The sequence below is a fragment of the Gymnoscopelus microlampas genome (genome assembly GCF_963454915.1).
Source record: "Gymnoscopelus microlampas genome assembly, chromosome: 4".
Classification (NCBI taxonomy): Eukaryota; Metazoa; Chordata; class Actinopteri; order Myctophiformes; family Myctophidae; genus Gymnoscopelus; species Gymnoscopelus microlampas.
The window spans coordinates 6,332,127-6,356,544 of record NC_139941.1 but is presented as its reverse complement, the minus strand read 5'-3'; the positions used below and the strand labels follow the sequence as shown (position 1 = coordinate 6,356,544).

Here is a 24,418-nt window from a genome sequence, read left to right as displayed (position 1 = left end):
CCACCTCGCGCTCGCGGTGGTCGTGAGGTGCGGGGGACTGGACTGTATTATTTTTTTTCTTCCATTTTTTCTAAACCTTTTTTTCGGCTGGACTGAATAGTGGGGGGCACAGTGTCTTTTAATCAGTGGTGTCGTGGAGGCCACACGGAGTAGGAAGGCTTGTGGGCAGTGATAGGCTCTATGCACAGCAGCCATATTATCACTTCCTTCACAGGTGTTACCAATGATACTAATGAAGGCTCTGTTCCATTTAGTGTAGAGAGAGAGGGTCCATTTGGTTCCATTTGTACACTCTCAGAGTTACACACCCATAAGGGGCCATTTGGAAGCCCATGCGGGTCCCTGGACCCCAACTTTAGACCCACTGGTGTAGCAGAGTGTTTCCGGTGAGCCAACATGCACAATATCAGCAACCCTGACTCTGTTTGACCAGAATGGAACAGAGCCTTCAGTAGTATCATTGGTAACACCTGAGAATGTCTTCATAATATGGCTGCTGTGAATAGAGCCTATTGTGGGCAGTAATTGTGTGGGGGGTACTGTACAGTAGCCCCCCCCCCCCAAAGAAAGATAGATAGAGAAAGATAGGCTACTCGTTCAAAGCAAACTTTTAGTTTTCAGCTCTATAATTCATGGCATTCCTTGAATTTGTATTAGTTTAAAAAGACTAAAACTAAGCTAAAAAAAACATTTGCTATACAAACATGTTTCCTAATTTAAAAGTTAAAATTAAATGCGCGCGCGTGCGCGTGACATTAAAATGCCGTCATGCCAGTAAAAGAAAAACACCATGACACCGCTGCTTTTAATTAAACAGGCGCCGCCGCCACTGACACACACACACACACACACACACACACACACACACACACACACACACACACACACACACACACACACACACACACACACACACACACACACACACACACACGTACATTTTTGCCCGGAACTGCTTGTGTGGTGTGTGTTGTCGTCGTCAGGAGGACACAGTTAGGAGTAACACACAACACAGAACACACGCTTCCCTTTGAACTTTCAAGCCGACAACAAGCGGGAGGAGGAAGAAAAGAAACGTCTTTAAAGACAACATTTACGTCGTTCGTTTGTATTTATTTTGTGGTTCACGGACTAATTCCATTGCCGTTTTACGAGGTTTGTTCATTTATGTCACGAATGTGTTTGTTGTACTTGTTGACACACTGACTTCATACAAAAGCAATAGCTAATTTCACATTGAGGTGCCCAGATTTCTCAGGTGCCCATTCTTCCTGTATCCGATAGGAAGGAACAGTGGGACAACTGCAGATACAAGTTTGATATATTAGACATGGGTGACCATCTTTTCCAAAACCAGGACCCTTAATTACTTAAAGCTGCACTCTGTCTGTAACCCTTTTGTGTGATTATAAATCAATGTTATCTCTCTCTATCTATCTATCTATCTATCTATCTATCTATCTATCTATCTATCTATCTATCTATCTATCTATCTGCCACACACACACACACACACACACACACACACACACACACACACACACACACACACACACACACACACACACACACACACACACACATGCCGATTAGCCTGGGCAGCATTCCATTTTCGGGTATATGATCCGGTCGGGAGCGGAAGTAAAAAAAAGAAAAAGTGGCCGGATAGGCAGAACCGGAAAGACGTCTCACCCCAAAATAGGTCCGTGCTAATAAAATCCTTGATACGGCATTGTTTAGCTTATTTTTTAAATGTAAATGTGCGTGCACTATCCGGAGACTATTTAGCGTCGGTATTATCCCACGGGGAAATTCTATTCCATTTAAACCGCAAAACCGGATAGGCAGAACCGGAAAGAGGATTCTTTTTTCTTTTTTTTTTCAGTAGGCGTGGTCTAGACCGGATCATATGTTGTCTTCTGGAACGCAGACCAGGCTTTCCTCCGAGGTGGAAAGACTGGTGATGCGAGGTTACATGCCGATTGCTTGGACTTCCTTGGTGTCCTGTTATCACTGTCTTCTTTCCATTGTAGTTATGTTCTACCACACCACATGTCACATTTTCAGACACAGTTCGCCACCACTTCCATCAATCATGCATGTAGGCTTTGTTTCGTCTACTTTAAATTGTTCACTATACATTTGGCTCTTTGGGCCATATTTATTTTCTTTCACCAATATTGCAATTTTTTTTAATCTTTTGAAATAATATGTATATGTTTTTTTAAATGTAGGAAACCGAAAAAATAAGATATTTACTTGGGGCCCATAAAAATGTGTCCGTAACCCAAAGATGGGTCTCGACCCACTGTTTGGGAAACAGCGGTGTAACCAGATGTAACAGTAATGAACTTGTGTGTTGTCTCTGCAGACGCTGCCCACTCCACCACACCTCAGCCATGGCTGACAACATCCCGGCTGCTGCCTGCGGGAGCGAATCACCACGGGCTGCCAAGAGAATGAGACTGGACACTGACCATGTGAGTTTGTTTCATTATTTTAAAAACTTTTTTGAAAATTGTTGAATACAATACAGTATTTTTGACAATATAATGCCGTGCCAAAAATAGGGATGCCATGTTAAAAGTGGGTGGAAAAGCAAGTCATGGATTTATGTTTAAAATGTGCGACTAGGTCCAAACAGTGCCACCCCTTTTGATCTTTTGGTGCCATAAGCTGAATTCCGATACCCCACTCGCTCACTGTCCTCGTGTCCTCCACTCGTGTGATCGACCAGGTTGGCCTCATACGATCGGAACACACTATGCTCGGCTCTCATCAAATCAAATCAAACTTTATTTGTATAGCACATTTACAACAGCCGGCAGAAACCTGCTAACTCCATTTTGACGCTTTTGCATTTTTTTTCCATAAATCAGTGCTATTGAACACCCATTACGTCTGTGTGTTGTTAAAAAAAAAAAGAACCAATGAAAAGTATTAAAAAGTGCTTCTGACAAAACCAGCTAACTCCATTGGATCCTCAAACTTTCTGCTACCAAAGGAGGGTGGAGTTAGCTGGTTTAGCTCATTCCAGGCTCCACCCCCTTTTGACCTCCAACCTCATTGTGAGCTTGGAGGTCCATTCAGCTGTTCTTATCAATGATGAACAAAACCTAACAACTTTTTTTTCCTTTTTCGGAAAAATGAACATTTTGGAGTTAGCTGGTTGCTGCTGGACAGCAGAGATATATAAATGTTCTGTAGCCAGTTGGGGAGGTTGGAAAGACGTGCATTTTTGACGGTATATGCTGTTTTTAGCGTGCCTGCAACATGGAAAGTTACCTCACGGGTGATTTTTTTTCCTCTGGGCGACGGCCACAGATCCTGTATGTGTGTACACACAGTCCGACGATAGATTATTATGGATCTAAATTTTCTGTGACCAGTTGAAGAAGTTAAATAACACAAAAACGCTGTCAGTGGGGGAGTTTATTAATGTATAAACTCTGGCAGTAAAATAGTAGAAACAAGATTTGGGTGCATAATCTGTGAATTTACCCCTTTAAACTGTAATTGAGGGACTAATACACAAGGGAACATATGACATTTCGCAAGGACAGTTTCAAAGCCACCGTTACCAGATCAGAAACTTTATTCACAGATGAATAGTTGTTTATTTGTCTGATTATATAAATCTCCCTCTGGATGTTGCCATTGCACTTCAGGAGGATGGCACCAGTGCACCTCTACTACCCTCACTGGATGCTGAGATATTTGAGGAACCCAGCCATGCCAACAAGGTGTTAGAGGGCCTGAACAGGCTGCGCCTCAACAGTGCCTTGTGTGACTTGATCCTGTGCTGTGAGGGACAGGAGTTCCCCTGCCATCGTTACGTACTGGCCTCCTTCAGCCCTTACTTTGAGGTAAATACACAACATTTATTGACCTGCTTGTTAACTGCTGTTGTTGTTAAGGGAATTACATTAAATTCTGCCTTTTGGCTTTCATGTGAACCGAACATCACTTAACTGTTCACACAAACGTAAATGAGAAACCAGTGGTTCTCAATGGCTGCTGTTACATGGACAGTTGTATTCGGAATGAATACACTTCTATTCGGAATGAATGAATGGATGAATTCATTCCGAATAGATTTGCTCATGTAAACACCCCAATTGGAATAGAATATTCCATTCCAGTCTGACCCGAATGCATTTTCATTCGGAATAGGAGGGGTGGTATAGACCGTTTGAATCGGGTTAAATCAATCGGAATTGACCATGTAAACACTTTATTCCACACGCTCCTGTCTGTTTGGAATACATGCATTCCTTTGCGCATGTCCGTGCTTAGTAGGGCTGTCAGAAGTGTCCAAAAATGACCTATCAAATCTCTAATTCGGCCACGGTTGGTGCTGAGAAGCGCTCGCTCCTGCGGGATAAAATGAATGATTCTAATAGCGTCATTTAATAAGCCTGTAATTGCCCAGACTTGTCCAGGAGAACGGACGCTCCGAGGATTGCTGGCCTAGGCTACACTTATATGGATCTTTTTCTAAACGGGTATTTTTAAAAAAAGAATCCCTGGCCACATGACAAAGATTTTTTTTTAAAATCCCTGTCCACACGTAAACGCAGAAACGCATTGTTCAGCATGCAAGTTTCAATTTTAAATCAGATTTTATTTTATTATTTTTATTTATTTTATATATGAGGGGCCAAATACATCTACATTTGTAATCGCATGTTAAGGCCCAATACTGCAATAGCTGCATTATTTTAATAGCATACGTGAACAAAAGTAAATGAAAACAACATTAGGGCGCAACTGCAGCGAAAACAGATGAGTTTTACTTCATCAATTCATTACATGGGCAGCCGGAACGGTCGTCCCAAAACACCCCGCCCCACGCACCTTTTGAGCGGGCCATCCACGGCTGCTCCATGGTGGCGATTGTGTTTTAGGGCGACAGACCCGTTATATTATACCTCTATGGACAGACCCCGTGTGCGCACCGCGCGATACTCGGTGCAGAAAGAGGGTTTTCGTCACAGTGAATGAGTTACAGCATGTTTCAAAGCTTTTTCATAATAATACAAGAAAACGTGACACTCGGCATAATGAGTAGCTTATACTTTCTACTTAAGTATATTTTGATGTCAATACTTTTGTACTTTTGCCATAAATGAGCGTGCCTTGTTTCATAGACTGTAGTCTCTCTCTCTCTCTCTCTCTCTCCTTCTCTCTCTCTCTCTCTCTCTCTCTCTCTCTCTCTCTCTCTCTCTCTCTCATTATAATGACCATGAGCGGTCCGGTGTTTAAGTATTATTATTTATTATTATAATGACCATGTGCGAATGCGCGATGACATCATCGTACGGTACCTACATGAGAAATGTGACAAATACTATAGGCTAGCCTACGTTTTACCGTGTCTGGTACCAATACAAAAAAAGAAACTGGTCTGAACTTGTAGATCTGCTACTTTTGCATTAAAACGGCGATGACAAAGGAACACAGGCTTGCACCGCATACAACGCTGCCTGGTGCGTTGCTTCCGGGCCTGCCAGGGGGCTATTGCCTCCTCCCATGCCCACCAGGGGAAGCTCTGCTCCGGGTAGTGGCCCCTGGTCCATGCCCGGGCGTAGGCGGGAACCACTTTGCGCATGTCAAAAGTTATATTCTGAATGAATGCTTTGGTCATGTAAACGAGGAATACTTTTATTCAGGTCCCATGTAAACAGGTGAGTGGATCAGATTCCTCTATTCAGAATGAGTTCATTCGGAATGAATTCATTCTGAATGAATACATGATGGTCCATGTAACTGTGGCCACTGTTGGGTCCGGGAACCCCCACAGGGGTCCTTGATGAGTTGCAGGTGTGTAACTCCCCAAATGTTAGTTCCATTTGTAATCTTGAGTTAAAATAAATCAACATATTATAGTGTACATTCATTGGGGTCCCAGAGAGTCCATAGCCTAATGGATATCCTAATGGAGGGTCCACTCCTTGAAATTAAAAAGGTATAACTATGAACACTCCAAGCCAACCATTCATCTTTTCAATCTGCACAGGCCATGTTTACATCTGGCATGAAGGAAACCACACAGGAAAGGGTGACCATCAGCGGAGTGGAACCTCAGACCATTGGTTTGTTGGTGAGCTACGCCTACACATCAAAGGTGTCCATCTCTGGGGCAAATGTGCAGGTAATTATCATCATTAAACCTGATTAATTGTCTCAGTTTTTGTGCTACATAACCTCGGTGCTTAACCCATTCAACTGTGTCATTTTAGCTATATATATATATACACACACACACACACACACACACGTTTTTTTTTAACACAAACCTTCTCTAGTGGGGGTCCCTGGCTCAAAACATTTTCAGATGGGGGGTCCGCAGCCAAATACATATCAATTTGGGGGTCCTTGGCACAAAAAGGTTTGAGAACAACTGATTTTGCAGGCAATGCCAGGCATTTGTAGAATCGGCCTCAGGTCTTAATGGGTTAATACACATTTGGTCTAGGCCTTGCTGACGGCGTCAAACTTGTGGGACGTCACGGCTGTTCGAGAGGCCTGCTGTGGCTACATGGAGCGTCACATGGACACAAACAACTGTGTGGGGATTTACTGCTTCGCTGACGCTCACTCTTGTAAAATGCTGGAGAAACGCAGCATGGATTACGTCTTAGAACACTTCAGTGTCGTCCACCAGCAGGTCAGTGATTGTTATCTCCTATAACTTAGTTTTATTGCCATCGCTCAACCTTTTCACCACCACAACTGACCCAGACCTGGGTTGAAACGTTCAGTCATTGGTCAGTGATTATACAATCTAACATGGTTAAAATGGAGTTTGAAGTTACAATGGGTTTGTACAGGAAGGGGGCGTGTCTGATAAAATGAATATCAAATATCTAAATACTGAATCGAGCAACTTAAAAACAGTTTGGGGTGCCTGAGTAGAAGATAAAATTACCCAAAATGAGTTTGAAGGTGAAATATCCCTTTAATGAGCCCTATACGTCTCGTCCGATGAATAGACGAAATAGCCTCTCTGCTGTTTTTCCTATTTGAATCCTGACTATTATTACATATTTGAATTGAAACACTGAAATAATCTATTGTATTTTTTCTTCTACCCCTAGGAAGAGTTCCTCTCGCTCTCGATGGAAAGACTGACAAAGATTCTCGCCAGTGACCATCTCAACGTGCCCAAGGAGGACATGGCGTTTGAGGCTGCCATGTTATGGTTAGACAAGGATCCTACCCGTAGCCAGAGCTTTGAAAAGGTCAGTTATCTCTTATAAAGGCCCCTGCAGACCAAACTGAGTTGTGCTGACTATTAGAGACTTACGTTGGGAGATCAGATTTGGAGACGTTGGGTGTTAAACGTTTCTTTTATCCCACAATTTTGGAACCCATTTTTTCACCCAGGGCCAATTGCCTATGTAATCCTGGGCGCTACTCTCCCTCTGCCAGCCTAGGGAGAAGGAACACGTCATTCCAACCAGTTCCTTTCCCCTCCATCAGGCGCCCCGGCTGACCAGGGGGAGGCAGTATAGAGACCAGGATTACTGCATGTTTTTGTGAGGGTACCTACCCTAGGGGACACGGGGAGAACATGCAAACTCCACACAGAAAGGCCCTTTCGCCAACGCCACCTAGGGTATGGGCACTGATGACGCGAAGTGCCTTTAGTGCCACGTTGCCAGATGATCAGAGGTCTCTGCCACCCGATACGTCTTGGGATTTCTAAAAGCAATGCAGTTGCTGTGTGTGGAATGCCCTCCCCGAACACCGGAGAGCACCACAGTCCACCAATGCATTTAAAAATGGACTGAAAACCTACCTTTTTAACAAAGGGTCTAATTTCCTTTAGCCTACTAGGGTACCATGTAATTGTTTGGTTGCCTTTGCTGTTTTATGCCATGTTTTTAAACCCTGTAGCACTTTTTTGTGCGTTATAAAATTTATTATTATTAGTTGCTAGAACAGCAGTGCCTGCTGTCCAATACATGCTTGACATGATCTACCTGTATACATGGTATTTGCTGGTACTATGAAATGCATAATTATTGCATAATGTTGTGTGTGTGTGTATATATATATATATAATCAATATGAGCAATATCCAGTTGGACTAGTAAATAACTAGGGTTCTATGTGCCCTGTAAGGTGCTAGAGCAGATCCGTCTGCCTCTCATAAGCCCGTCCTACCGCCACACTGTGAGTGAGTCCCTGGAAGTGCTGAAGGAATACAAGGGCTGCCAGAGGTTCATCTCTGAGGCCAAGAAACAAGACAGGACCCGGGGCAAGAACCGGGGAAAGAACCAGGCCAAGCCTTGCGGTACGACACGCCCAGGCAGGACCACAGGTACCCTGCCTCACACATGTATGCATGCAGTGATGGAAGAAGTACTAACATTTTTTACTGTAAAAGTATCATTACCGGGGCGCTCGGGTGGCGCAGTGGTAAAAGTCACTGCCCACCACCACCACGGAGGTTGTGGGTTCAAGTCAAGGGGTAAGGCTTGGATATTTACAATGAGGCCAATAGAGCATCGCAGTTGCACAGAATCCGGGTGCCGGAAGTAAATACTCAATGCATTTTTCCCATTGACTTTTCCAAAAATATTTATATCAATGAATTTAAGCCTAGAATCAAGCCATCCAGGATTCTGGTGAATCATGACCATAAAACCTTTTTTTCTGTGATTTTTCAAATTTTATATTTAATGATATGATATACTATGTTTAATAAATACCCTTTGTTTTGCCGTTTTCAAAAAGGTTTTTCACAGAATCAAACGTTTTATGGTCATGATTCACCAGCATCCTGGATAGCTTGATTCTAGGCTTAAATTAATTTATATAAATATTTTCGGAAAAGTCAATGGGAAAAATGCATTGAGTATTTACTTCCGGCAACTGGAAGTGGGCGGGAACTGCGACACTCTATACGGAAGAGAGACAAGTTCATATAAATGGCCAGTAGGTGCCTGCAGGTGTCAGAAAGAATATTCTCTCATTAAAGCGGATGGGTTTTTGGACGAACTTTAGACTAGATTTTCTTTCCTTAATAAAAATTGTCATAAATACTATATGCTTCCAGTCGCTAGTTTAAAGTCTCCTTTCAATCATCATGATATGCGTTTTGCTAAATTATGGTCCCATTTATTCTAAAATTGACGATAAAGTAGGCTATGCTCCAGGAGGGGCGGGATGATTTCATTGACAACCTACACAACCAATAGCATTCATTCCCCGCCCCGCTCTTGATTGACAAGCTACCCAACCAATAGCATTCTTTGGGGGTTGTTTTCCGGTTCCCTGGTCACATGTCTGGTCTCAACCAATAGCGTTTGAGTTCCAGCGTGGCCAGAACTGTATATATTAAAGATGGAGGATGCACGTTCCTGAACTATCGGCTTCATTTTCGGTCTGTAGAAAGCAGGGGAGTGGCTTTGTCCATTTCTTTTTTACAGTCTATGGTTCAAATCCACCGTGGTGCATCCGGCTTTGTTGAGTGTCTACAAGAACACATTTGGCCGGTGTTCGGGTGAGGGAAACGGGGCGGGGAGGGTGATATCGGTCATTGCACATACGGTTGAGATGTAGTGGAGTAGAAGTAAAATTATTGAGTTATTTAAGTAAAAAATACCCCAAAATTGGTGCAAAATTAAAAAAAACACGTCAAGGTTTTTTCTGGCTGTACATAAACATACCTTGCTATAAGAATAAGAATATGGGTTTAGTTTGCTTAAAATTATTTCATCATGATTTCATGATTTAGATTTTACAATTCAAGCTTTTATTTAGATTGTCTTGCTTTTGTAGAATGTATAAAGATCTTTTGCTGGATTCCTTCAGGGACTGCTAATTTGGGCTTTCAGAACATTTGATCAATGTGACTACTGAGGACTGTACGAGCCTGGTGCTGTGTTTATGTTCTCTTCCTCTGTATTAACCACTTCAGCCCTTTGTCTTACTACTAATAAGCAAAAATATCAAATCTACAAGTTCATAACGTGTTGCAATGTGACGTGTAGTGAGCTTGTAGATCTACAAGCCCTGGCTATTTTGGAAATAGTTGACAATCTTGGTGGTTAAAAAGATGACAAGCTTGTAGATCAGATCTGCTATTTGTTGGCTAATCCCCTCAGAATATGGATGCTGGGGGGTTCATGTGTTTAAATACATTTGGTTCAGGGTACCCACAGTCATGAAATTCCTGGAATTTAGATCTACAACGACACGCTGCACCGTGACACGCTGTTTGCTTGTAGATCTGTATACCACAACCCCATATCACGAGGGATTTCTTTTGGCGACCCCCCCCCCCCCCTGCGCTATGGAGGTGGGTCAATGTGCATTTGTAATAGCCAAAATATGTTGCTAGAACCACCAGAGTTTCTTAATCCACCTCTCGATTTTATCTTAGGCCACTGACGGTGGCGTTTTTCTCCATCGCGGCAACTGTTGGTAACTGGTGTGGTTGTCTGTCTGTGAGAGTGATCTCCCCAGCGTCCCCGCACGGTAATGTTACATCGCGATCTAAATTTAACTAATGGAACCAAATGGACCCGTGGTCCTGTACCCTCTCGCTCTCGGACTAACAAAAACAGCCAAAATGGCTCTTTTAAGCCACCCGCTCATATTGAACATAATTCCTCAGTAAATAGTTTATGAACAGAGCTAAATCAGTTTGTGCCACTGCGCGACCCCAACGGCACCTTCCCGCGACCCCACTTTGGGTCGCGACCAATAGTTTGAGAACCGCTGGTCTAGGGGCATTGGTAGCACACTGGAGTAAAGTAAGAGCCTCATTATTGCACCGTATGATTGCTACAGGCATGGCAATGGGATAAAACAATACTTTTGGAAAAGTTTTGAAAATGAATTGTTTAACATGTGTGTGGTAACCCACACCCTGCTCCCTCTCCCCCGCTTGTTGAAGTGATCGTGACGATGGGAGGACATTGCCGTGAGTCCTACTCTGACAAGATGAAGAGCTTTGATCTCCTGACCAACCAGTGGAAGACTCTGGGACGTCTGCCATCCATATGGTTCGAAACGTCTTCTGTGGTGATGTCAGGTGAGGAGAGGGCCTGTCACAATTATTACATAATCGCCTAATGGCAATTATTATGTTGAAACATGTTCATGTATTTTCTTTTTTTTAATAGTGGAAATGGCAAATCTATCGCGACGCGTTGAGAGCTTGTGGATTCGATATTTCCACTATTTTAAAAATAGTTTGAAAGTATAAAATGATTAAACATGTCATTTGGTTCTTTTATTGAAGTTATTTTATATACAGAAAATAGAAGATCAAAAGCTCACTGCGACGAATTGGGATTCTAGATGGCTATTTTCACAATATTTAAAATGTATGTATTTTTGTAATTGAGTGCCAAGAGTCCCTTCCTAGAAATGTAGTCGAGTCAAAAGTAAAATCTTTCTATTTGAATTGTAGCAGAGTGAAAGTAATGTGTTAGGGGGAAAAAGAAAAAAAGAAAACTTACAAATGTACTTAAGGACAGTAATCAAGTAAATGTACTTAGTCACTGCTCACCATTGCCTGTAATGGATCCTATTATTTTGCCTCTGAATTGATCTGTAGCAATTTTGCACTGCAAATTCAGTTGGGTGCAAGTGAAATTTACAATTTAGGCATCGAGGTAGCTACAGAATATAGCCCACCTGGCAGCTTATGTCACAGTACACTGGACCTGTCTTGGCTTGATCAGCATCAGAATGAACTTCATTGTCACATCATATATATACAAGTTTTGTGTATATATATATTAAAATCGTTATTGCTTTGACGATCATCAAGACTTAATTCATTTTAATTCTGCTCTTCTCCCACCATAGGCTCTACTGTGTATTTGGCCGGATTAGCTTCATCTCCTACACCACACAGTTGGGAGATGTGGCGCTATGACGTTACCCGTAACTCATGGTTGAAGATGGCTCCCATGAATGAAACGCGTCCTCTCTTGAGTAAGATCGGCAAACTATGGCATTCATTCATTCAAGTCAGGGGTTCCCAAACCACCGAACTTGGACTTCCCGGGCCGGGAAGTCCAAGTTTTCCCCGTCGTGAATCCATAACCTTCAGTGGTGGAAAGTAACTAAGTACATTTACTTAAGTACAATTTTGAGGTATTTGTACTTTACTTGAGTATTTCCAATTTCCAAATCTTTTACTTCTACTCCACTACATCTCAGAGGCAAATATTGTACTTTTACTCCACTACAATTATTTGAAAACTTTAGTTACTAGTTACTTTTCAGATATAAACTATGATATAATGAAACATACATTAACCACTTTAGCTCTATTTTATACCTAGGCTATTTGAAAATAGCCGATCTACAAGCTCACAACGCGTCGCATCGCGACGCGTTGTGAGCTTGTAGATCGGCTATTTTCAAATATTTAGTACTTTTACTTTTGGTACTTTAAGTACATTTTGATGCCAATACTTTTGTACTTTTACTCAAGTAATTTTTTTATTCTGGACTTTTACTTGTAACAGAGTATTTTTATATTGCAGTATTGGTACTTTTACTTAAGTAAAGAATTTGAGTACTTTTTCCACCACTGATAACCTTGCGTCGCCAGGATTTTCCACAGAGCAGAGAAAAGTTGAGTCGGGTCACATGAAGATACCAAGGATTAGTCAGTGCTGTCGCTGAGGTTTATAAACAGCTTTGCTCGTGCTACTTCCTGTAGTGACATCACTGTTGAATCCTTGCTATCTTTATCTTTGCCTTTGTCAACGTGTGTTGACGTGCGCCGTCGCTACACGCTGTAGCCAATTTTGTCACGGTGATGACCGATCGCGCTAAACAGGATTATTGTTTCATGTCAACATTCAAGTACATCTATCAGAAGATGTAACTCAGATAAAGTAATGCGTCACTCTGCAAGTTTAACCGTAGAGTTAGAGTTTAATGTTTTCCACCTGTCCAAAGTCATTTCTGATACAGACATATCCTCTTTTAATCACCCCTGTCCTTGTTGATATATCGCCATTTAGGTCAATGATATAACATTATGCGATATAATAATCTATAAATAGCAGACAGTGATGTGTCATTGACTGTCAGTCAACTTGTGTTTTGATACGAGTGATGCCCCCCCCACCCCCCACCCCCCGTTGACAAAACGGCGCCGGGGGGCACCGAACCGGGTCCGCGCTGAACCACCCCGCACCCCCCCCCCACCCCCCACCCCCCACCCCCCGTTGACAAAACGGCGCCGGGGGGCACCGAACCGGGTCCAAGCACCGGGCACCATGTCGGTCCGCGAAAACTTTATGAACTGTCAGCTGGTCCGTGGTAACAGAAAGGTTGGGAACCCCTGATTCAAGTCATAATACTGTGTGTAACCGTTAGTCAGGCACTTCTCCTGAATGCTAATTTGTAATGAACCTAATAGTAGAGTCAAAAATGGAGGTTCCGTGACCATCCTTTGGCAAGTAAGGTTTGACGATTGATTTGACCTCTATGGACCCTTTAGAAAAGATTTAGCCCCCAGGTCCCTCCCAAAAATCCTGGCATTTTTTGCTAGACAGCCAAATTCAAAATGGCGCCCGGCGCCATCTCTAAAAATTAACTTTTGATCTGAATGACCTAGAATCATGTATGAAGGCACTTTTCCATACAAGTCAACCATGAGGATTCCAAATCTGACACAATTTTAATTGTAAGACCTTGTTTTGACTCCGAAATTCAAGATGGCCGACATCCAGTAGAGTAAAAACTTATACCCAGGGGGCAAAGGGGGGTATGCTGCATTTGTCCTGCCATAAAAGGTTGGCCACCAGAAATAATATCTATGACCCAGTAGGATCACAACCTATATGGACAACCCGGTCACCTTGCTGCTGGAAATCCAATATGGCCGCCTCAATATTATCAGAAAATAGCTTTGGCAATAACTTTTGAACCAGATGGGCTAGAAATAAAAACTTGGTGTCTATTTCATGGTTTCAGAGCATGAGAAACTCAATGGAATACTTATCTTTATGATTGGGTGTGTCTGGACCTTTCATTTGCATATTTCCAAGATGGACGCCACTCGAAAATGAGTTTTACTATGACTTTTACAGCAAAAAGTCTGCTTTTTAAGCAATATGAACACATTTGGTCAGTTTGAGCTTTAATTTATATGTTGTCAATATGGCTGCAGTCATAAATAATGTATGGTATTACATTTCCCCTCAGATTTATTGATTTATAGATCTATAGTTGTGGGGATGATTGCAGAGAAAATCGGAGAAAAAGCCCACAACGTATCTTATGTATCATTTTAATAAACTAAATACAATATAAACCGACACATGCACACTCCAAGACTTGCCATAAACTTCAACTTTAGGGCTATACAAATTAACATAGTGGTATGCATTCAAGTAACATAACAAAAGATAGACTACTTAGTGACAAATAGAGTAAAGGCGGAATTGAGGTTGCCTACAAAAGGTTCATTTTGACCTCTATGGTGCTGTCTTGCCTGCTTCTAAAGCCAATGATACTATGGTACAATGCTATTCACTGTCACTGTTGTCATGTGTCACTGATCCTGCTGCATCGTGTCTCCAGTCCCTGGCAACGGCATCCTAAGTAGCATGGAATTGCCTTCTTTGCACGGGAACAGTTTTTTTTTGGCAGCCTTTGATACAGCTGCATGATATTGCCTTGTTCATTGACACAGGCCAGGCTGGCTCGGTAGATGCAAGGGGGACTGCATTGCTAGCACTGAGAGACAGCTCTTCTCAGGTGCAGGTCAAAGGCATTCTCTGTCGGGGGCAGCAGCTTTAAGAGGGTTGATCTATTATTGAGGAACTTGTACACTCTAAGCTTACTCAGGTCAAAATCCTCCTGGTGGTCCTCTTTGGATGTATATACAGCAATTGTGAGGTCTCGTGCCGGATTTATGGACGTCATCTGAGAGGGAATCATAAGAGTTTTCACCAAACTCCTCAAGTGCAGAGATCCAGACGCATGATGGCCTTGAACCATGCCTTCTTCCCAGTGAAGAAGGGATAGCTGGTGGTACAGTATCTCTGCCACTTAAACTATGGATAAAGGGCAGGGCACGACACTGTGCGAGCCCCAGTGCTGATACCATTTGATGGAGAGGAAGATATGAATTTTGCTCTGTTCTCACCCACAGCTCTGGAAGGCATCTGAGATGGGTTGCTGCATAGTAAAGGCACATGATGATGTTGTCTGTGTCATTGGCATGGATGAGAACTCTGTCAACTTTGTCATTCTGGACGCTGTACAGGGTGTGGAGTATTATTCTTGTATCAGCCTCCTGTTGTGTGGATTCTAGTGCAGGGACATCTTCAATAGACCCCTCATTGATCACCACACTCCTTGTCTCTTCTTTAACCCCCCCACCCAGGTAAAGATGTGTTGGACCAAGGGCCGCCTTAAGTTTCTCATTTTCACAGCATTCGTCACAGAGGAAACTCAATAGGTTTGCCTTGTTAGCTGACACAGCAAAAAACTCCTGAGGATCTGGAGCTGTGTAATGCATACTGACTTCATATTCTTTGGCAGGTTTTGGTCAAGCATATCTGTGTTCTTGCTCAGCTGTCTTAAGACTAGGTCCACTGTACCGGTCAAAACAGAAGTGAATGATCTCTGTGCCAGCAGGCACATCATTCAACAGCAGACGTTGGTATCGTTCAGCGATTGTTCCAAATGCTTCACCTTTCAGGAACGACCAATGGCGCATGGCATACATGGCATCAATAACTACTGCTGTTTTTATGTCTTCTGTAGGCAGGTCAGGGATGCATGCAACTTTGGTCTCCTCTTTCAGGACCTTAACAAGGCTTGCCTTGGTACCTGTTCTCATCCTGCCATCTTCCTGGAAGAGGGAAGGGGGGAAGTCACTGCACTCGTGGTTGCCTATAAAGACAAGGTTGAGTTCTCCACCACTGGCTATGATTTGGGTCATGCGCAGGAGGGCAGTAATTTCATTGCTCTTGCCAGGTGCTGAGGTTTTCCCCTTAGATATTTTAGATGATGTGTTTTGAGTGTAGAAAGTGTTAAGCTTCATTATGCTTGTCTTCTTCTGTTCACTGGACAGTGACTCACACAGTGCCTTCAGTGCCTCCCAGTTCTTTCACACTCATCAAGTCGTCCTTGACTGTGGAATCAGCACACTGTCCTGTAGATATGTTGATCATGGGTTAGTCTCCACTGCTGCCATGACCTTGACTACCATCTCTGTGTCCCGGATTACACGACTCTGACCAGACTCATGGTGTGGGTCTGCCATATTGACAACATATAAATTAAAGCTCAAACTGACCAAATGTGTTCATATTGCTTAAAAAGCAGACTTGTTGCCATAACAGTCAGCTGTCACTGTAAAAGTCATAGTAAAACTCATTTTCGCGTGGCGTCCATCTTGGAAATATGCAAATGAAAGGTCCAGACACACCCAATCATAAAGATAAGTATTCCATTGAGTTTCTCATGCTCTGAAACCATGAAATAGACACCAAGTTTTTATTTCTAGCCCATCTGGTTCAAAGGTTATTGCCAAAGCTACTTTCTGATAATATTGAGGCGGCCATATTGGATTTCCAGCAGCAAGGTGACCGGGTTGTCCATATAGGTTGTGATCCTACTGGGTCATAGATATTATTTCTGGTGGCCAACCTTTTATGGCAGGGCAAATGCAGCATACCCCCCTTTGCCCCCTGGGTATAAGTTTTTACTCTACTGGATGTCGGCCATCTTGAATTTCGGAGTCAAAACAAGGTCTTACAATTAAAATTGTGTCAGATTTGGAATCCTCATGGTTGACTTGTATGGAAAAGTGCCTTCATACATGATTCTAGGTCATTCAGATCAAAAGTTAATTTTTAGAGATGGCGCCGGGCGCCATTTTGAATTTGGCTGTCTAGCAAAAAATGCCAGGATTTTTGGGAGGGACCTGGGGGCTAAATCTTTTCTAAAGGGTCCATAGAGGTCAAATCAATCGTCAAACCTTACTTGCCAAAGGATGGTCACGGAACCTCCATTTTTGACTCTACTATAATCACATTTGCAACTCAAATACTTTTTGTTGTGTGTGAAAAGGTCTGTAGATCAGCAATTTCTGAAATTCTCAGACCAGCCTGTTTGGAATCACCAACTATGCTAGGGCTTTCACCAACTAGTCGACTAGTCGACTAGTATAACCACTAGTCGACCTTGTTGGTACTAGTCGAATAGTTGGGGAAAAAAAAAAAATAATAATAATTTTTAATGCTATAGTAATGGCCCATCTTACTATTATTATTATCCTCCTGACTTTATTTTTTATCAAAAGGGGGTCAAAAGCATGCCCAATAAAAGCCTATTATTGGGCAATGGGGATCCTTGGAGACGCTGCTGTGGTGCTGTGCTGCTGTGCCAGAAGCGCTTCCCTTAAAACGCCATAAAAATAAGGGCAGGAGGATAATAATAATAATAGTAATATAGTAGTAGGATGGTATTAAAACAGTGCCACCCCCAAAAAAAAAAAAACATTTTTTTTTTTGTATTTTTTTTTTTTTTAATTTAAATTTCGACTAGTCGACTACCACTGGGTCAAATTAGTCGACCTGTAAAAATCTCTAGTCGTGAAAGCCCTAAACTATGCCACATTCAAAGTCACTTAAAACACCCTTTTCCCCCATTCTGATGCTTGGTTTGAACTGCAGCACTTTAATTAAAGATGAATGTAACATTACTTTGTTTTGGAATAACCTGTTGCCTTGGTTTACCCAAGGAGATGCTGCATATTGCGCATGGCCATGGTCATCAGTTGTAATGATCAGGTTTATGTATTACACATAGGCCTGGTGATGCTGGACGGCTATGTGTATGCAGTGGGTGGCCGGGGGAAGGACTCCATGGATCGCTACGACCCCAGCACCAACACCTGGCAGCTCATCAAGTGTGTCGGGGTGGCAGCCTATTGTGATTCCAAACAGCCTTCTGTGGTCGCACTAGATGGACTGCTCTATTTTATTGGTATGGAACACGTTTACACGTCAACCGTTTCAGCCTGCTGAAGAGTAATCAGGGGTCCGTTTTGAACAACATGCCTCAAATTATTAATGCAGCGTGTGATTGCCATGACACTTGGCCAGCACTTTCCCACTAGGCCAAGGAAGAACTGCCACCATCATTTATTTTTACCTATAACTGGACCGATCGGTGTGAAACTTTGCACCCACATTCCCACTAGGCCAAGGAAGAAATGCCACCCTTTTCATTGTCCTGTTATAGCGCCACCAGGAGGCCGATTTATGCGAAACATTTATTTAGCATTTAACATTTATATTACTCCTACAGATTTTGTCCAAACATCACGCAAATAGTACTATAGTCATGTGATAAGACTGATCTGTCCGATTTTTCATATTCCATCCTGATTGGCTAAGATTGGCATCTGAAGTTTGCAGAGAAGAAATGCCTCAAATCATGAACATAGCATCCGATTGCCGTGAAAGGCCGTGGAAGAAATGCCACCCTTTTCACATTGGCCTATTAACATATTGTGTCTGTGCAATAACTTAATCAACATTAATCTCTCAACTTCTACATATTCCTTTTTCCTCTATAATGACTGAATTCCAAACATTGCTGGCCCACAATAACCTACCTGACCTGGCGGAGACCTGTGCTTCGAGGAGCACTTTTTCTAGTTTGTTCTGTTATTTGTACAATTCGAACCCTGAGCATAATGGTTAACTGAAAATGTCCAAAGCCTTTGGTATTATTACGTGTTATCCTGAATTGTGTGTGTGTGTGTGTGTGTGTGTGTGTGTGTGTGTGTGTGTGTGTGTGTGTGTGTTGTGTGTCCGTCTGTCCGTCCTCCTGGGCCCTAGGTGGCCTTCCAAGTTCTCATAGGCCAAACCCAGCCCAGGTGGCCAAGTACAGCCCTGAAACATCTGTATGGACAGAAGTCACTCCCATGCAGATTCCCCGTGATAAACCCGCTGTCTGCACTCTGAATGGAAAGATCTACCTAATAGGTATCATACCTGTTCTTAGTCAGTGGTGGAAGAAGTACTCAGGGTTTTATTTGAGTAAAAGTAGCAATACCAGTATGTGAAAACAGCTGTTACAAGCAAAAGTCCTGTATTCAAACTTTTACTTGAGTAAAAGTCAAAATATATATCGGCATAAACATATTCTTGTAATAAGTAATATAAGTAAAATAAAAGCACCTCAACATTAGCCTGGTTCAATACTATAGACCCCACCCACTCTCTGAGTGGACTACCTCTTTGTCTGGTGTCGTAAATGTGAACCTAGGACTTCTCCAGTACAAAATGTATTGTCCAATGAGAGTCCGAGGCGGGCGTGGGGATCCCTTAGGATTGGTTAGGGAATTTCTAATCCCCTCCCCCTTGTAATCGCCGACACATGGAGCCAATGTCAGACTGAAGCTCCACGCAGCTTTGGATGTGTTTAGTTACTTTCGACCACGCTCTTAGTTCCATAATGGACTCACTTCAACTTCACTGTAGTTTGAGAACCTAATAGAGCCCACTGACAGTCTCTATCCTGTTCATTCTTGTTGATCAAATAGGTGGTACAAATATCAAGGGCGAGACAGAAAACACGATCGAGTGCTACCACCCCAACACTAGTCTGGGAGGGTTAGCGTCGGAGCTTGGACAGCAGGGGCGCGGCCACTGCGTTGTGATTCAAATCAACAGCCAATGAAGAAAAGGGGGCGGGATCCACATGCAGTGGGTGATGCATCTAAATAGGATCGACGGGAAGCAATTTCCCCTTGAGAAATTTCGGCCGCCATTGTTGTGCACTGCTGTTTGCCTCTCGTCGGACTTTTTAGACGAGTTGCACAGCTCTCAGACCGGTAAGAGGCGTGTCCGCTCAGATTCAGAGCGTGACGTACATCCCGCCCACAAATACCAGGGCTGTGGCCCAGAAGTTCCTCGCCAGAGCTGGCGAAAACTTCTGGGAACTCAGATTACCCCAACACCGACCAGTGGAGCGCGTGTGCCCCCATGCAAGAGCCACGCAGTGAGCTTGGCGTTATGGTGGTGGATGGAAAGATCTGCGTGCTAGGAGGGAGGCACGGGTACAGCGGGTAAGACACTGCTGGAGGCCTGTCACCATGGCATTTGATGATTAATTGTCATCCAAATAATTGTAATTAACGACTGTATTGTCTTTTTGGCATTGACCACTGGAACACGTAAATAAACATTTCTGTTTGGCTTTTTTGGCTTTGTAAAAATAAATTGTACAGGGTAGATATGAAAAATAACTTTATTATCTCAAATGACTGCGATTATGTAATAATTGTGACTTGTCCACGACAGATATTTCTCTCATGGCTATTGGTCTCTCTTCGTGCAGGTTTCCCAACAGCATCGAGCGCTACTGTGAAGAGACGGACTCGTGGGAAACCGTGGGACAGATGCCCAATGCTCGCCACAGTGCTCGCTACGGTCTTAACTGCGTGTCTTTCAGGCTGAGGGATGACTTCCCATCTCCAGCTTATTCAGATGATGATGATTATGACGATGATGACGATGACGATGACGATGACAAGGAGGTTGATAGTGATGGTCCTAGTCCATTTTTTTATGATGATACTGAGGATGAGGATGATGATGACGATGGTTTTTTCAACATTCACAATAGATCATTCCGGAGGAATATGTGTGAGTATTGGTAGTGGAAATAAATGGTCTTGGATACATGAGCCCTGACATCCCTGGCACCACTGGATGTACACTACTGTAGCGTGACAGTCGCCTGCTTACTTTAACTCCCTTAAACCCCACATGGTTGAGCGGAGTCCCTCAGGGCACAGTACTAGTGTATTTTCTGTTTTCTGTTATTGTGGGGGAAGCTTTCACTGAAAATAGCCGATCGACAAGCTAGCAACGTCCCGTGCTGCGAGCTTGTCGATCGGCTATTTTCAGTGAAAGCTTTCGGATGCTGGGGTTTGAGTGCTTAACTTAATATTTCTTTGTTTCACTGTCAACACAGTATGTTGCTCATTACTGTATATTCCCTGTTTATTGACTGTACATAATATATGATCCGTGTTCCTTTAATGTCACTTTTTGACTTTTTGAAATATTGTTTGGAATTAAGTTTTGTACGGAGACATGAAAATGAGTTGCGTGTCTTCATTTTCCTAATTATGACGCATCTCCCCATGTGACTACAGTATATGGGGAGTTGCCTATTTACTGTTGGCATAACTAGACCCACAAAACCCTTTCCCACCTAACTAGATTGTGTTTTTGCTCTCTCCATAGTATCAATTGTATAATTTTATTTCATTTTCTTGAAAATGATCCAGAGTTTGTTCCATTGCTTCAGTTAATTGTCCATACGTGTACTGCACTGTACATAATTAGAAACATTGTGATCTGCTATTAAAGGAGTAGTTCACCCCAAAAATGACTTATTTTCTATCAATTACACACCCCATGAAGTCTTGAATTGATGGAGATTTTTTTTGTTTTTGTTGCATTCCTAAGCCAATAATTTGGTGTGTAATGGATAGAAAACAAGTCATGTTTTGGGTGAGCTACTCCTTTAATGTCCTTTGACACAAATGACACTATTCAGTTTCACACCATTAAACTATTACTAGAGAATGTCACTTTAATAATAACCACCAATTTGAACCAACATTCATTCATTTTATGATTTGCCTCTGAAGATGTGGAGCGCCAGTATAAAGTATGGAGAAGGTTTAGATAAGTGAAAGTCCCTCAAAATTCTACTCGAGCATAGTACTTGAGTAAATGTACTTAGTTACTTTTTATATTTTTGGAGGGTTGCAAGTGAAACGTAAGTTTGGTAATCAATCAATAATTCAGTTATTCAGAACCACAATAAGAAAAACTGGGGTCGGCTAATGTTTGTTTACAAAAAATGACACTATTGACATTTTTTTATCAGGTCGCAGGGCTGATCAACAGATAGATGTGCAACTAGTCGTCACTTTACAGTAAAACAAGCCCAAAGTCGCTTATAATAAGCGGACATGGCAGCCCTACTCTTGAGTGAGAATATCTAGACTGTCGTTCGCTGAGTCTGTTTGAATGTCTGACGTTTTCAGTTTGTATTTGAGCACCCTGGGCAAGACCTGGGATGTTGGTTGTCTAGGAAGTTGACTACCGGAAATGGTTGAATTTGGCGGAAGTACCGCCCAAGGAAATTACGTTGATGCTTTACAAATCTGTTAACATTCTCCGTGAATGAAACGAGTGCTGTGATTGGTCAAAAAATATCGTTTCCGGGGGAAACGGAAATCTGTCCACTCAGGACTTCCTAGACACTCGCTGCTTTAGGTTGTGACCAGGCTCTTCTTTTCGCAGATGAGTGAGGCTGGGACCGAGGTTAGTATTTGAGGGGAACAACAGAACAACCACACTATCATGTTGCGAGGTTTTGCGAGAGAAACAAGCAACCAGGTCTATGAAAATAAGCCTAAAATAAGCTTCTAGGCCACATGAGCACTTTAATCCTATATGTATTGGCTATTTGAAAATAGCAGATCTACAAGCTCACAGCGTGTCGAACCCATATTGATCAGATCTGTAGAGGGTGCAAATAATTTCCATCTGGCGGACAATGTAGTTGACAGTACTTTTCAATGGGTTTAGCTTGCTGCGAGCTGATATATATATATGACTGTAATTTCTTGTTTAACTATAACCACACTGTTTAATCACAGTAATGGCCACCAATTTGAACCAGCTGCACACTGTCTGTGTCGCTTTTGTGCCAATGTATAGACATGAGTGTGATAATCTTCAGGGACACCAGCATGGTTTATCTCACTGTTTCCCAAACACTGGGTCGGGACCTTATTTTTAACTCTATGGTTGGGACTCGGGACCCATTTGTGAGTAAATATCCCTTTATACTTTTTTGGTTATTTTGTTTTTATTATTTCAAACGTTTTTTTTTCAAAAAGGTTTCATTAATAAGAGAACATTTCAAAGAATTTTTATACATAAATAAATCAAAAAGACTAAGGAATTCAATAAATTAGGAAAAATAAACATTTAAGATATAGTGAAAATAGCAGATCTTGGCCGAAACGAAAAAGCAGTTGGTGTGAGGACATAACTTTTTTCTTAACTTGATTATTTTGGGTCCAGCACCATGTTTAAAGAACCTTTTTTCATAAGTTTACATTTAACACCTCCATGCAAACTCCATGTAACTTTCACCAGAAAAAGAAGCCACCCCTACTCAACGTCACTTTCAGCAGCAGCCTAATTAGGTGGCAGGGGTGTCCCACTCCCTGAGCCAGGCTTGCACTTGACCTCATACCTAAAGAATCAAGATGGAAGACTTGAGCACTGTGATGTTGAGACAGCTGGACAGACACTTCACCGCACAGGGACTGTCAAAGTGGGTTCCTACGTTCACCAACGTTTCGCAGATTTAACCCCACAACGTCTCCAGTAGTCCCATATGTGTATTTATAGCTAAAACATTTCAGTATCAGGGAGGAGCCTCAGTTAGTTAATGCAACCTGAGTCAAAGACTCAATCATAGAATTCCAAAGTATTACAATTTATAGAAAAATGTACAGAGCATCAATGCTCTCCCCCTCTTCCTACTGATAATCTCAAACAAAGTATATTGTATTCAAATAGAAGATGACATATACACTCAGATTATCATAATCTATAATAAAGAAAACAAACAGAGTATTTGTGATGAATAGCCTACATGTAACTAAGAGGAGGTTGGTCAGTTCAATTCAATTCAATTCAAAGGGGTTGTCTTTATTTATTGTCAGAATCCAGGAGATTGGTTGGGGGCTTGTGGCTAGTGGGGGGTCTGGGTTTCCTCCCCCCGAAAGTTTTTCAACAGAGTAGATGTAATTTCCTGTGTTTTGGTGAATTTTGTGAGTTTGACACTTTTATCAGGCTTGCTTTACTATCATTGGGAAATAATGGGTACAATTTCATCCATTAACAAAAGTAGGCCTACAGAATGATGACTGAAGCAATGTAAGACAAAGACCCATCTTTAATAATAACCATTAATTACTTAAAAGTTAATATCTCTGTGTGATGGCATGGACTGACCACACCTCCGAACCGGGGGGTCTGGGGGTCCTCCCCCATAAACTTTTTAACATAGTAGATGTCATTTCCTGTGTTCTGGTGAATTTTGGGAGTTTGATACCAAATCCAGGAGAAACCCAGAATAAATGACGTTCCAGGTGAGTGTCAGGAGATGTGGTCAAAAACCAGGATGCTCCTGCAGGATCCAGGAGTGTTGGCAGCCCTCATTACCAAAGCAAAAGTGGAACAAGCAACCAAAACAAAATCATGTATGTACAATTAAAAGGGAGTACAGTTATGTGTAGCTAAACAGAGCGGTGTTACATTGCAAGGGTTAGGGTTGCAAAAAAAACTAGCTTAGAAAACTA

The 24,418-nt window shown here is 42.3% G+C and overlaps 1 protein-coding gene across 1 annotated transcript; it reads left to right on the top strand.

Annotated features, from left to right (window-relative positions):
• Positions 1 to 1,056: 1,056 nt before the first annotated feature.
• LOC311043170 (kelch-like protein 24) lies at positions 1,057 to 19,769 on the top strand (the record flags this gene model as incomplete). Its single annotated transcript, XM_084054354.1, has 13 exons — positions 1,057 to 1,155; positions 2,372 to 2,480; positions 3,669 to 3,866; positions 6,020 to 6,154; positions 6,479 to 6,670; positions 7,101 to 7,244; positions 8,131 to 8,329; positions 10,913 to 11,050; positions 11,833 to 11,961; positions 17,815 to 17,991; positions 18,852 to 18,998; positions 19,559 to 19,618; positions 19,756 to 19,769. The coding sequence occupies exons 2-13, from the start codon at positions 2,400 to 2,402 to the stop codon at positions 19,767 to 19,769; spliced, it is 1,614 nt and encodes a 537-aa protein (XP_083910480.1). The 5' UTR covers positions 1,057 to 1,155; positions 2,372 to 2,399.
• Positions 19,770 to 24,418: the final 4,649 nt, after the last annotated feature.